This window comes from Pezoporus occidentalis, unplaced genomic scaffold, assembly GCF_034315485.1.
Source record: "Pezoporus occidentalis ecotype Australia unplaced genomic scaffold, CSIRO_AGI_Poc_V1 ctg105, whole genome shotgun sequence".
Lineage (NCBI taxonomy): Eukaryota > Metazoa > Chordata > Aves > Psittaciformes > Psittacidae > Pezoporus > Pezoporus occidentalis.
In genome coordinates this window covers 958,129-970,563 of record NW_026912832.1, presented here as the reverse complement: position 1 = coordinate 970,563, position 12,435 = coordinate 958,129, and the positions used below count along the sequence as shown (strand labels likewise).

At 44.5% G+C, this 12,435-nt stretch overlaps 2 protein-coding genes across 4 annotated transcripts in view; one reads left to right on the top strand and one right to left on the bottom strand.

Annotated features, from left to right (window-relative positions):
* COL4A2 (collagen type IV alpha 2 chain) overlaps positions 1–3,444 on the bottom strand; it is a 144,499-nt gene extending 141,055 nt beyond the window's left edge. Inside the window, exons 1-3 of one of the 2 annotated variants that reach the window (XM_062619258.1) lie at positions 3,357–3,444; positions 3,009–3,112; positions 2,808–2,868 (exon numbers count right to left, since the gene is read on the bottom strand). In XM_062619258.1, the coding sequence (XP_062475242.1) occupies positions 2,808–2,868; positions 3,009–3,052 (105 nt within the window). In that variant the 5' untranslated portion in view covers positions 3,053–3,112; positions 3,357–3,444. Of the gene's footprint in view, positions 1–2,807; positions 2,869–3,008; positions 3,239–3,356 lie in introns of those variants that run through there. The other variant, XM_062619269.1, reaches the window with a different exon arrangement.
* A 41-nt stretch (positions 3,445–3,485) lies between these two features.
* Positions 3,486–12,435, top strand: part of COL4A1 (collagen type IV alpha 1 chain) — a 123,672-nt gene continuing 114,722 nt past the window's right edge. Inside the window, exon 1 of one of the 2 annotated variants that reach the window (XM_062619285.1) lies at positions 3,486–3,789. In XM_062619285.1, the coding sequence (XP_062475269.1) occupies positions 3,727–3,789 (63 nt within the window). In that variant the 5' untranslated portion in view covers positions 3,486–3,726. The remainder of the gene's footprint in view (positions 3,790–12,435) is intronic. The other variant, XM_062619294.1, reaches the window with a different exon arrangement.

Genomic DNA, 12,435 nt, shown 5'->3' with positions numbered 1-12,435 from the left:
GGAGTTTAAAAATATATACCAATAAAGTAATCACATATCACAAAACTACTTATGAAGAAGGGTGCTTTGGAAAAGACAAAAGACAAAATAAATCAGCATTAGCAGAAGATACATTCTATCTGAAAAGAAAAACAATAAATAATCCAAGAATTGTATTTTGGATGCAATACATTTGCAGGGACAGAAAGAGGGAGAAGAAATCTGCAAACCTGCCTGATCTTTGGGGAGTTAATACAACTTAATTTTATCTAACCCATATTCATTCTTAATTCTACAATTTAGACTAGTTCCAAAGTTATTTAAGGCCTTTAACATCACCAGCCAGTGTATGCCAAAGAGTGCTAAAGATAACTGGGGCCTGATCCACACTCTTTGGCTGTGTCTTCTAGTATTTCCATTCAGTGACTCCTCTTGCTTAATTTTCTTTAAGCCTGCAACTGGCAGCATCTCCTCTTGCCTGAGACACCATTTCTTCTTCCCCAGTCCTCAGATATACTAAACATCCTTCTTTTTCTTCCTCTCATTTCCTTTCTCTGCTGAGAAACATCCATCTCCCTAACAGCTAACAGCAGCCTCCAGTCAAATGCTCTGAGTTCTGCTCTCTTTCCCTCCATCCTGGCTTTCTCCTTAATCTCATTCTAGTTTCTTCCTATGTGCAGTTTCACTCATTCAACACTTATCTCCAGCAGCTGTAACTCATTCTCACATATACGGCTGTCAAACCCAGAAGCTCTGCTTGTCTCATTACAGGCAGAACCGTGACTTTTACAATCTGGTCCCACAGACTTTAGCAATCTATAGCAGTTCTTTTTTAATATAAGCTAATAAAACACTTTGTAACTTCATCACTACATCAATCTGTGTAACAAATAGTAGAAGATTCAATGTGACAAACAGGATTACAGTGTGAAGAATACGACTGCCAGCAACCCACCCGCAATCACTCAGGTGGTGGTGCTGCTTCCCCGCCACACATACTCTGTGCAAACACACTTGCCCAGAGCTGATGTCACTGCAAGGAGCAAGCCCACTCCCAGCTGCCTATGCCAACCCAAGTTTCTATGAATACAAGTGGTGACCTGATCCAGGCTGAAGTTAGCTTTCACCCTTCTTCACTTTTGGGGTACTGATTAGTTTAAACGAGTAACTTTCCAATGCACCACACAACTATAGAAAGTTGTGCTGACCAAGGGAAGGGAGTAGCATACAGGTGGAAAATGGGATATTTTGGTGGCAATGCTGTTCTATTTTTTTTTTTCATGGAAACATGACCAAACTTACTCATATTCACTGTGGCTTTTCACCTCCTGCACAGCAACCACCTTAGGAGCTGTTAAATCATGGAATTAAGACCTTCAAGCAGGCAAATTTGCTCTTCAAGAGACTAGGGGAAAAACAGCATGTCGACATTCAAGCAGCCATGATCAGACCACATCTACTAAACGAGGTAGCTCAAACACCTCTTCAGTATGCCCCTAAAATTAATGCCTCAGACTTCAGTCTACAAACAAGAACATGAAGGAGAATGAACTAACCTATGCTACAGCTAAAGCTCAGGTATTACGCTACACATGCTACAGCACAACTTTACAAAAATAGGAGTCATACCACAACAGCTGCTTTTGTTATGTCACCTGATCCCAGTGATTTCATTACCAAGCCTAAACCACTTGCATTATCATCAGCCTGCTCTGGTTTCAGCAGCACACGGTAATATTATCACCCATTTAGTACTACTCAGCAGAATGATGTTTCTATCAAAACATGGCAAAGAAAAGTAGCACGTGACACTGGAGGTCCTAGCTGTTGTCCCTTCCCATGGGGCTGCGGATCCCCAGCCTGCCTGCACTTGCTCAGCCATGATGTAAAGACATCAAGCAGCCACGCAGACCAATGGGTAAGCTCTGCGTGCCAACTGCACATGTGGCACAACCCCTGCTGCAGAAGCCCTAACATTTCCCATTGCTTAATTATCTTATATCATCTTACCATGAAGGTGTAACCGCAACAGATATCTAGAAGCAGTGCAGTCATAAAAAGGAGATGAAAGTTGCAGACAGTAGGACTGGAATCTAAGTAGGGTAGCTTAAGAAAAAATGTAATCAAGGTCCCACTTGCCCATGACCACGAAGCTTTACCCATATGTGGTGGCTGACAAATGCAGCCACAAGGCCTGATCCAAAGTGTACTGGCATTAATGACAATTTTTCCATTAAAATACAGTTAAGCTTTGCAACAGGCAAATGTTGCACTCCCATATACGTTACCTCTCACTTCTTTCACATCCCTGTGATGATGACCCGCGCCACCTTGACAGCACCTGACCTACCTATTTTGGTTTTAACAATTTAATTTAAACAATTTGTTTATAAACATGCTTCTATTTGTGTAATAGCCATAACATCAACTTCTCAGTCCTCAGATAAGGTCTGTACTTCACTGAAGATATTTTATTTGCAGGTTTACTTCTCCAAAGTACTCTCTGTTATCTATAGCACTGCATTTGCTTTTCTGACAAAAATGAAGCAGCTGTGGGGCTTGCTTCACTATTGCTTTAACAAATTACCCAATCTGAGCGAAAGTAACAGCGGAATACTTCAAACAACCTGTCACTGGAGCCTTACGCTTCTCTGCTAAACATCATGTTGTTGAAGGCGGTTATCTGTAAGGCTCGCAGAGATGATTTGTCGGTTGTTTCTTTTAATGGCATGATAGATAAGCCATCTGGCAAAGTTCCTCACTTTCTGGTACCAAGGAAACTGCTTTTTCCTCCTCTCTCCTTAAAAATCATAAGGCATTTTACTTACGGCATCCACTTGGACAGCTGACAGCACGACTTCCATCAGGATCAGCAGAAGCCCCAGATCCCTGCAGGGAAAGGTGAATAAGCATGATATTATTGTTTTAAACGAGCCCAAAACAAGCACGTGACAAAACTCTGCCGCTGAAGGTGACAATACGACTTTTAAATAGTTATTTTCAAAAGCCTACCGAGCAGAATTACTTACTGACAAACAAAAATACGTGCGCAGGGAAGCTGCGAGATGTCCATTTTCGCGCCTTCTCTGCCCTGGGGCTCGTCTCAGGGCTTCCTCCCGCAGGACGGCAGCTCCTGCAAGGCAAAGAAGAGCCCGCACATAACGCCATTTCCCCCGCCGGAGGTCTCCGGGCTCGGCGACGCCGCTGCCGGGGTAAGGAGCGGCCCAGCCGGCCTTGGGGCGAAAGGCGAGAGAGGAGGGGTATTGCGCCGCAGCCACATGCGTGAGCCTGAACACCGACGGGAGAGCAGTGCCCGCGCCTCAGCTCCTTCCCAGCCCTAGCCCCTTCCGCCGCCCTGCCCCGCGCCCGTTCCTCACCGTTGCGCGCCGAGCCGCCGTGCCCTCTCGGGCGGCAGCGGCGGTGTGGGGCGAAGGAGAGGCGCGCCTGCCCTCCCGCCACCCACCCGTGGCAGGAGCAGGAGGAGCAGGAGGAACTGCGGCCAGTGGGGAGCGGAGCGGGCGAGGTTGCGCCCTCCCAGGCAGGGTCCCCGCCCGGGGGGAGGAGAGGGGGCTGCCACCGCCCATCTGCTACGGCGCGACGAGTCCCTCACCCCCCAGGCATTACAGGCGCCGAGGCCGGCACGGAGGGGAGTGAAGCGCATGTGGGGCCGGCCCTGCGGAGCCCCACGCTGAGCCGCCGGCGCAACGCCGCTTCAGGGACAGACGGCGCGGTGCGGTGCGCGGCAGCATGCGGCTCTGGCTGGGCTTCGGGCTGCTGCTGAGCGCCGAGCTCAGCGCCGTGTCTGCCGCGGTGAGTACGCGGACGAGGGATCTTCTCACGGGGCAGCGCGGGGACGGGACAGGGTCTGCCTAGCGTCTGCACTGCGCGGCGCCGCGGCTCTCGGGAAGGCGGAGCAGCCAGGTGGGCTTGGCGGGGATACCCTGTTGACCAGCGGCGCTGCGCCCGTTCGGCGGCCCTCCGCGGGCGCACACAGGGGAGGCCTCCCCCCAGGGCCGGCGGCGAGGTCCCTGCTACAGCCGCGGGACGGGCCCCGCCGTCCGGTATCTCTCCCACGGCTCTGCTCGGAGCGCCGCTGGCTGGGGACGGAGTATAAATCGCTCACCCACCCATGGCTTAAGAGTAACGAGTTGTGTGTCCGCGCTTAAAAAGAAAAATAAGAGTTTTTCTACGGAAAAAAAAAAAAGAGAAAAAGGATAATAAATAAATACTTGGTTGCTTGGATCCCAGTTGCCGTGCTCGCTGCCTTTGACCTCCTCGATGGCAGTAGTCCGGAGACCAGAAAGGATCCTGATGTTGTTAATGGTTGAAGTTGAGTTTTGGCACTTCTCCCGATGGAGCAGATTGAACTACAAATTAAAATCGAAAGCATGCAAGTAGTCTGCAAGTTTTGCTAAGGGAGCTAATTTTATCACTGAGATAATAGCTATCCGCTGTCCTTAAGTTAAAGGACTTTCTTTCCTGGTGCTCCTGGAGTGTTTGTGCTGTTCCTTGTGTACCTCTTGAGTAAAGGGCAGTGACATAATAATTTGAAATGGCTCAACTTTTTGTGTCTCCTTGCTTTCTTGCGTTTGCTTAGGTTGATCCTGTCCTGGTGAAATTTGGGAGTACAAGAAGCTCATCAGTAGGCATGGGCAGATGGATTTTTTTGTGCTTCCTGCTTATAGATGTAGGATCTTGTACTAGCATTTTAATCAGTAGAGAAAGTATGGGAAAGGTTCGTATTAAAATTTTTCTGCCGTTTCAGATGAGATTAAGTTCTATAATGAATTATAATATCTCTATGTGGCCATGGGGATGGTATGTATGCCTTGAATCAGCTGAAGAAAGGCACTGAACTTGTCTGTTGCTCCTAGGCTGATAGTATCAGGCGTACTGTGGTTGCAGTAAATCACTTGGTGATGCACCTCTGACATGATTCACCCATCACTTGGCATTAAGCTGTATTCCTTTCAGGATATAATTAATTTTCATTAATTAAAGTCTTTTGAAGTAAATGATTCACATTTGCACTCTGAATTTGGTATTCCTGGAGGTATAAATACCTGTTTGTGAGATCTGTTCCCATCTTGAGCTGTGAAGTCATTGGGTAAACCATGACTGTCAGTCAAAGACAGAAAACTATGTAGGGAAGAGGTGTTTATTAGAAGACAGTACAAACTTTAGAATTAGTTGTACAATTTCAGGTCTTCTGTAGTAACTCTGAAGAGGCTCTGTTTTAGAATTGTCCTGTATGTGCGGGACAGGTTGTTTTATTTATGCCCCATCACTGGCAGTGTTCAAGGCCAGGCTGGACAGGGCTTTGAGCAACCTGGTGTAGTGGAATGTGTCCCTGCCCATGGCAGAAAGGTTGGAACTAGATGATCTTTAAGGTCTCCTCCAAACCAAACCGTTCTCTGATCCCATGGTTAAAGATTCCTTAAAAGTATAATCTGGTGCTTTTAATTACATTATGAAGTTATCCTTATAATTGATTATTCCTTCTATGCTGTGCTGACTGCAGATTTACAGTTCTTATTCAGCACCACTGGGAAACACATGTATGCTGTGGAAGCTGAGCTCCTTGATGTTTTGTAGCATTAGATAAACTCCCAGCTGTACAAGGGTGGCCTTTCAGCCAATGCAGTTCTGTTGGTGTTGTCCCCAGCTCCATGCTATTGCCCATCATTAGCAAACGCCCTCAAGGTGAAGGAAACTGCTGTTGGCCTGCAGCATACCAGGGGTGGGTGGTGGTTGTGGGGTTTCTTTTTGGAGGTCCTTAAGCTGGGCTGATGCCTCTGAGTAATTGTGGTGGGATGGTCTGATCGACTGTATACCTGGGCAGGACTTCTCACTTCTGCTTTTGGAGAGGTTGCAGAGCTGGCCCAGTGCTCACGTTGTTCTCAAACAAATGTGTTCCCACTGTTTTCATTTAAAGAGTAGTCATGTTAGCAGAGGACTCCATGGTAGGCAAGGTTATATGCAGTACTGCTTGCGACAGTCTAAATGGAGTGATCACTTTTCTTCTGTATAAAGTGATGCTGGTTTCCCAAAACAGCTTATATTAACTAGATTTTTTTTAAGAACTTGTATTTGTGAAGCCACAGCCTTGTCATGCTCTTAATTCTTCTGTGGCCTTCATCACAGAATCTCTGAAGCTGGAGGGCACCTTGGAGATCATCTAGTCCAATGCCCTGCTTAGAGCAGGGCCAGCTACAGCAGGCTGCTCAAGGTATGTCCAGCTGGGTTTTGGGTATCTCCCAAGGATGGAGACTCCTCAGCCTCTCCGGGTAACCTAGTTGGTAGTTCTTCATCCCGTCACAATAAAAAATGCTTCTTCATATGTGCTTCATGTTGTGCAGGGGTGACTAATTGAGACTTGAGACCATGTCTGTGAATGCACATGTAGCAGAAGCAGCTTGTGCTTGTGTTGTTGGTGGTGATTCTGCAGTGTAACAGAATCGCCAGGCTGGAAGAGTGAAAAATTGGTTTTATCACTGACATATCTGTGATTAAATACATACAAGGAGATTTGGAAGGACTGCTCTCTCAGAGGCTTTGACGTAGCAAAGCCAGCCTTGAGCCAGCTACTGTCAGGATCACGTGCCTCAGTACAGAAAAGGGAGCTGCTTGCTCCCTTGCAGCTCCCACCGGTTGTAATTTTATCACTATAAAACACATCCAGATGTGGCACTAGAAGCTCAGTGTTTTTTATGTTGACCAACTATAATTAAAATATTAATTAGAGCCTACTGGGCTTTTGTACTGTTCTGTGTTCTTTTTAGGCGATTAACTTTCAAATTTTAAGGAGAATAGCGTAGAAGAAAGGGCAGTGGATTTAGATGTTCCCAGGTTAGGCTGAGAGACTGCTCCCATGAGATGGTTACAGGAGAAGCTTGTTTTGATGGATCTCTGCAGGGGCTCTCATTTCTGACACTCTTCAGGCTGCCATTTCCTTTGAAGAAAGTCCATTTCCTAACATTAGTACTGCTTGGTTGAGAGATGACAATGCCACAGAAATCCTGGTTTCATGTTTCGGTACCTTGTCAATGCTGCTGCAGCTCTAGCCCCTGTGCTTCCCGCAACAGGGCAAGATCCTCCAGCTGTTCTTGAGCCCTGGAGCAAGGCATCTTCCACATAGGTGGGCTGGCTGCCATGTGAACCTGGGGGAATGATGCAGATGCCCTACCTGGGCTTAGCAGTCTCTCCGAGTTCCCAACCATCTCCCTTTCCACTTTTAGTGTTGGCAAAACAGGAGCTGGGCTAGAGCTGAGAACAAGCTCTGTCCAGCGACTAGGGGAAGGCAGGCCAAAACACTGATAGAAATATGCATAATTTTTTCCACAAAGGCAGTGCTGATTCCACTAGTGCTGTTTGTGCTGAGCCTGTGGTGGCAGCTGGGGATGTGCTGGTGGGAGGCCAGGAGGTTCCTGTCCCCGGGCAAACCCTGTCTAGGGAGTGGTGCCCTGTCCATAGCCAGGCAGAGGCAACTCTGCTGTATCGCTCTCACGCCTTCCTTGTGTCAGCCCTCCTATTTTTAAATTGTATTTCGGACTGCAGTCTGACACACATAATTCTAGGCCTAAACAAAAAGAATAAATTGCTTTCAACTAATCTGAATAATATTTTGGTTCCTTTTTCATTAAAAAATGTGGTTTATTGAGATGAAGATGTACAGAACACATAAATCAAGAGCAGAAAACAAAAAAAAAAACAAAACCACCAAAACCACTGGGGCTTTTGGCATGTGGCTGAAGAGAAGTCATATGACTGAGCCTGAATGATTGGCAGTGCTTCACTTAAGTGTGCTTTTACTAATGAATTAAGACTGCATTGGGTACCTGCCTTCTGCAGCTATTGTGTCTAGGGCTGACAGCTGTCTTTGATGCTGAAACACCTATCACCTGAGGCCATTTGGCATCTTTGTCTCTGAATGTCCTCAAGGACTTGTCAGTACCAAGAAGATGTCCAAAAAAACATTGCATGTTTCAATTCAGGATGGAGATGAAGTCACTTCAATTCAGAAAATGTGGCCAGAAGGAGAGACCCAAATGACTTCCCTGTAAGTTAAGCACCTGTCAGGCTTGAAGGGCTCAGAGGGGAATGGCAAATGTGTTTGGTTTTGCCTGCCAGACTATGGCAGGATGCAGGAGGGTCTGAAGAAGAGAAGTACAGCACTTCCCTTTCTTCCTGTTGGAGCGAGGTGGCTTGGCAGGAAGAGGTATGAGACCTGGGGTATCCAAGAGTGTACCCCAGAGGGCTATGAGAGCTTGGGCAGGCAGGTGGCCTTCCAGCCTGTAGGAAGGAACACTTGCTGGGGGGGCAGTGGTTGCTGGGTTTGTTTCTCCAGTCCCAGCACCTCCCCCGAGGAGAGTCGTTCGATCAATATATATCCAGAGCAAAATATATAGGCACATCTGGGGATGAAGGAGCAGGCTGGGTGACTCTGGGGAACGTCCTTGTCCTTGCTGTTCATCCTATCCACTTCCCCTCTCCTTCTGGCCACCTTTTGTACAGCATCATGCACAGGGTATTGTGAGAGAAGTTAGGCTGCTTTGGGAGCACATACCTGTTTGCCACTGACTGTTGGAGAATGCTTTTCCTGGGCCGCCCTGAGCAGTCAGTCCTGACTCATCTCTGCGAACTTCATTCCTGGAGCCAGCTGATGAATGTCAGCAAACGCAAGTGCGTTCCTGGACCATTATCCCAAGTAGCACAGTTTTCAGTTCCGAGCGTTTATGTGTATCGGATGCCTGCAGGACTACTGCAGTGTTTCGTTGCAGCTCATCCGCTTGGCATATATATATAATCCTGGGGTACAATTAGGCTATGTAATTCCTGAAGTTATGCTGGATATACTGTCAGCTCCCTTGGTCAGGTAGAGAAATGTGTTATAGCTGCTGCAGGCAGCTAACACAACTGTTTAAAATGTCAGAAACCATCTCTAGGAATAGGCTTATGAATATTGTTCTTTTTATAGAACTAGACTAAACAAAGGAAGATTCAACAACCTCAACATGAGAATAAATTGACTTACTTCATCAGTGTTTAAAAGTTGCATAGTGCTCCCTTCCCAGAATTTCCGTTGACTTTCCCATCACAAAGGCCCTTAACACCTTGCAACAATTGGTCAAAGGGAAGAATTTGGTCATGGACTATGACCTGATTTGAAGAGCAACCTGTGCCTTTAGTGAGTAGTTGAGGGTGTGAAGTACTGCAGCAATTTAATGATGTTTGTGGAAAGATAAATTTTTGATTTCTCTGGATTGTGTCTGGCTGGAATTATTCTTGGTGATTTAATACAGCAGAAAAGTGTAAATGGCATTAGCCCTCCCAGGAGTCTTTATATAGCAGTATCTTGGACAATGTGGAAGTAAAACACAGAAAAAGTTAAAACATTGTCAATATGTCAGTTACTACCATTATACCATTCTAATATGAAGTGACTTGCATTAAAGGAAAAGGCAAATGTTCTTTATGAACAGCATAAGTAGATGGTGCAAAAAAGCATGGTCTGATGTTACTCTGGGATGTATAAATAGATAAAGGATGATTAAAAATTTCATCAGAGAAAAATTGTGTGCATTATAGCTTAAAGTTTCTATTTAATATTGGGAAAAACATGTAAGTATGGAGGTTTGAGTAAATGTTTCAAAGACCAAAAACCAGACTGTTTAATCTTCCTTTATCTCTGACATATTCTCTCACAGAAGGAGGAAATTGTGTGAACTTTCTAAATAGAAAAAAAGAAAAAGTACAGTATTATATATTTAAAAGCACTTTAGCTTCCAGTCACTTGTACTTTGCTATGCTCTTTTTAGATCTGGATTTACTTATTAGCACTTTGATTGATCCAGTGTCTCAAATATGTTTTTTTTAGGAAATTTCTTACTTTGTGCCTGCTTCCATTGCATTTCCAACATGGGAAAAAACATTATAAGCCTTAAGGCTGTATTAGCTCTCCCTATGGGTAGGAGCCTCTGATTTGCCGAGTCATCAAGTGTCTGAAAGCTGGTACTTCTGAGTTCCAGTGGGAATTGCTTTTATACTATGGTTATGTGATTCTATACCTGTGTTGGGTGTTTCAGTGGCATCGGTGCAGTTGTGGTACAAGGTGCTGAGGCATGGGAGCAGGCAGCAGGTGCCGTGGGAGCCAGTGGCCTGGGAATCTGCTTGGGTGCAGATGAGTCAGCCTTGCCTCACAGCCCACAAATAAAACTTCTTCTTTTCTTTCTTTTTATTTTCTTTTTTTTTTTTTTTTTTGGCCTGGATTGCCTTAGAGTAGCATAATAAAAAAGCCATTACCAAAGATGAAATAAGGAAGCCAGAGAAGAGCTGGAAAAGGATAGGGTAAGTTAGATCTTTCACATTCAGAAGGGATACAACCTTTTACAGATAAAGCATGGGACAAACTATCCATTACTCTGGCTGTATGTGACAATGTATACCTTAGAGAACATTTCAAATGCTACAGCTGGGAGCAGGCATAAGGTATTGGGTGGATAAAGTTTGTCACCTCAGTGAAAAACCCTGTCCAGCTGTTAAAGTAGGAGCAGAAAAGATGCTCTGAAGAGCTCTATTTTGCAGACTCCATGCTTCACCTCTGAATTGAAATGAGATAAAAGCCACAAGTCAGTTCTAGATGTTGAACTTCTTTAAAAGGTGTCAGAGGTCTGGTGGTGTTCCCTAGCATTTGCTACAAGAAAATGGATTGAGACAATTAACATTTCTTTAACATTTCATGACATTCTTGAGGCAATTTACATTTTCTCTACCACCTTTAAAAAAAAATGTCCAGCTTTTTTTTTTTTTGCCCGTGTTTGCCTCTGCTGCTCTGGGATTTATAATATCTCTGGCTACAGGGGAGGTCTGTGGTTTCACCAAGGTGCTCAACTTTACTTTTAGCCAAGGTGTCCTCTCATATGTCTTCTATGCATGAGGATGTTGTCTTAACAGTGGTTGTGAACCTGGTAGAGCGTTTCTAAATGGTTTCGTGGGTGAAAGTGTTCTAATTCATCAGTATAGCTGCTGCCATTCTTATGTGATGATTATTTCTATAGATACTTGTGTTGGGAATTCACGGTGAAGTTGTTATCATTCATGCAAATAATCCCTAATTTAGGGGAAAATGGTTTATTAGCTGGTTTTATTTTAACAGATAATTTATGGGGTCCTTAATTTAGTGTATGGATAGCAGAATGAGACAGGTTTGGGGGTTTTTTCCTTTTTCTTTTTTTTTCCCCTTCTTTTTTCTTCTTTTGTCATGACAAATGTTTTAGTTGTAGCTAAGGGATAAAACAAATTAGCCCATTTTCACTGGATAGCTATGTGCTGACTGGATATTTGAAGTCTTTTGGTCTTATTAGTCCAGTTATTTATGCAGTGGAAGAAAACTTGCTTTCTAGTCTACTGAAGACTTCTGTTTGAATATTTGATAATCTAAAAGCATTGAAACAAATCCTAGGATTGTAATGAAAAACCCAAATAAGGCTGTAAAATTACACTGGTATGGACTTATGGAGCTGTAAAGAATTAGAACAAAAGTCTGAGGAAAAATTAGTACATTAATGGTTTGCATTCATAGTGCACATATTAAGGGAAAAATCAGCTGAGGATGAGGGTAGACTCCAACATTCCAGGAATTTTCGGATTGTGCTTGAAGCTCTGTCCCTTTTATGGCAATGGTAAGTCAGTTATCTGCTAGCAGAATAAAAAAGGATAAATATTGGCTGCCATAAAGCCAAAAGGCATGTGCACGCAGTATTCAGGGCCAAAACTCATAAGACTTTAGCTGTAAATACACATGTAGCTTTAACAGTTTGTAAGAACAGGAAAGACAGACTAAAACTACTTAAATGCTTGTGAAATTGCAGCTTTGTTTGGGGAAATTATGATTTTTATTTTTTTTTTATCACTGAAGCTATCAGATTATTTTTCTTTAGCTGAATTCTATTGACTGGGGCTGTATCTTTGTTAAGAAGAGTTCAGTTTTTGGAATCACTGTGGAAATATTTAGAGAAAAACAAGGACTAGCAAGAGGTATAAACATAAGTGAGAAGAAAGTAAAAAGGTTAAAATCATCCTAGGAAGTCTGTCAGTTTTATCCTTTTTATTTTTTTTAAAATGGTACAATGACTCTGAGGAGTTAAGGCTGCGTGACTTATCCCACGTGGCTGGAGCAGAAACCAGGGTGGGAAGCATCCCGGAAACCAGGGATTAGAAGAGATTGTCAAAAACTTGGTATTACAAAAAGAAGTCATGAGAGAGGGAAAGAGCCAAATGCTCGAGCCCTACACTTAGTTTTGCTTAGTTGGAGCACAACTGTGGGAGCTGACTGGCTCCTGGCCCCTGTCACCGTTTGTGAGGACCCCCAGCTGGCAGTCCCAGTCTGGAAGGTGGTGTTCCTCTGATCATTACTGATAAATCCCAGCTGGGGGAGGACTCAGACATGAGTTCTGG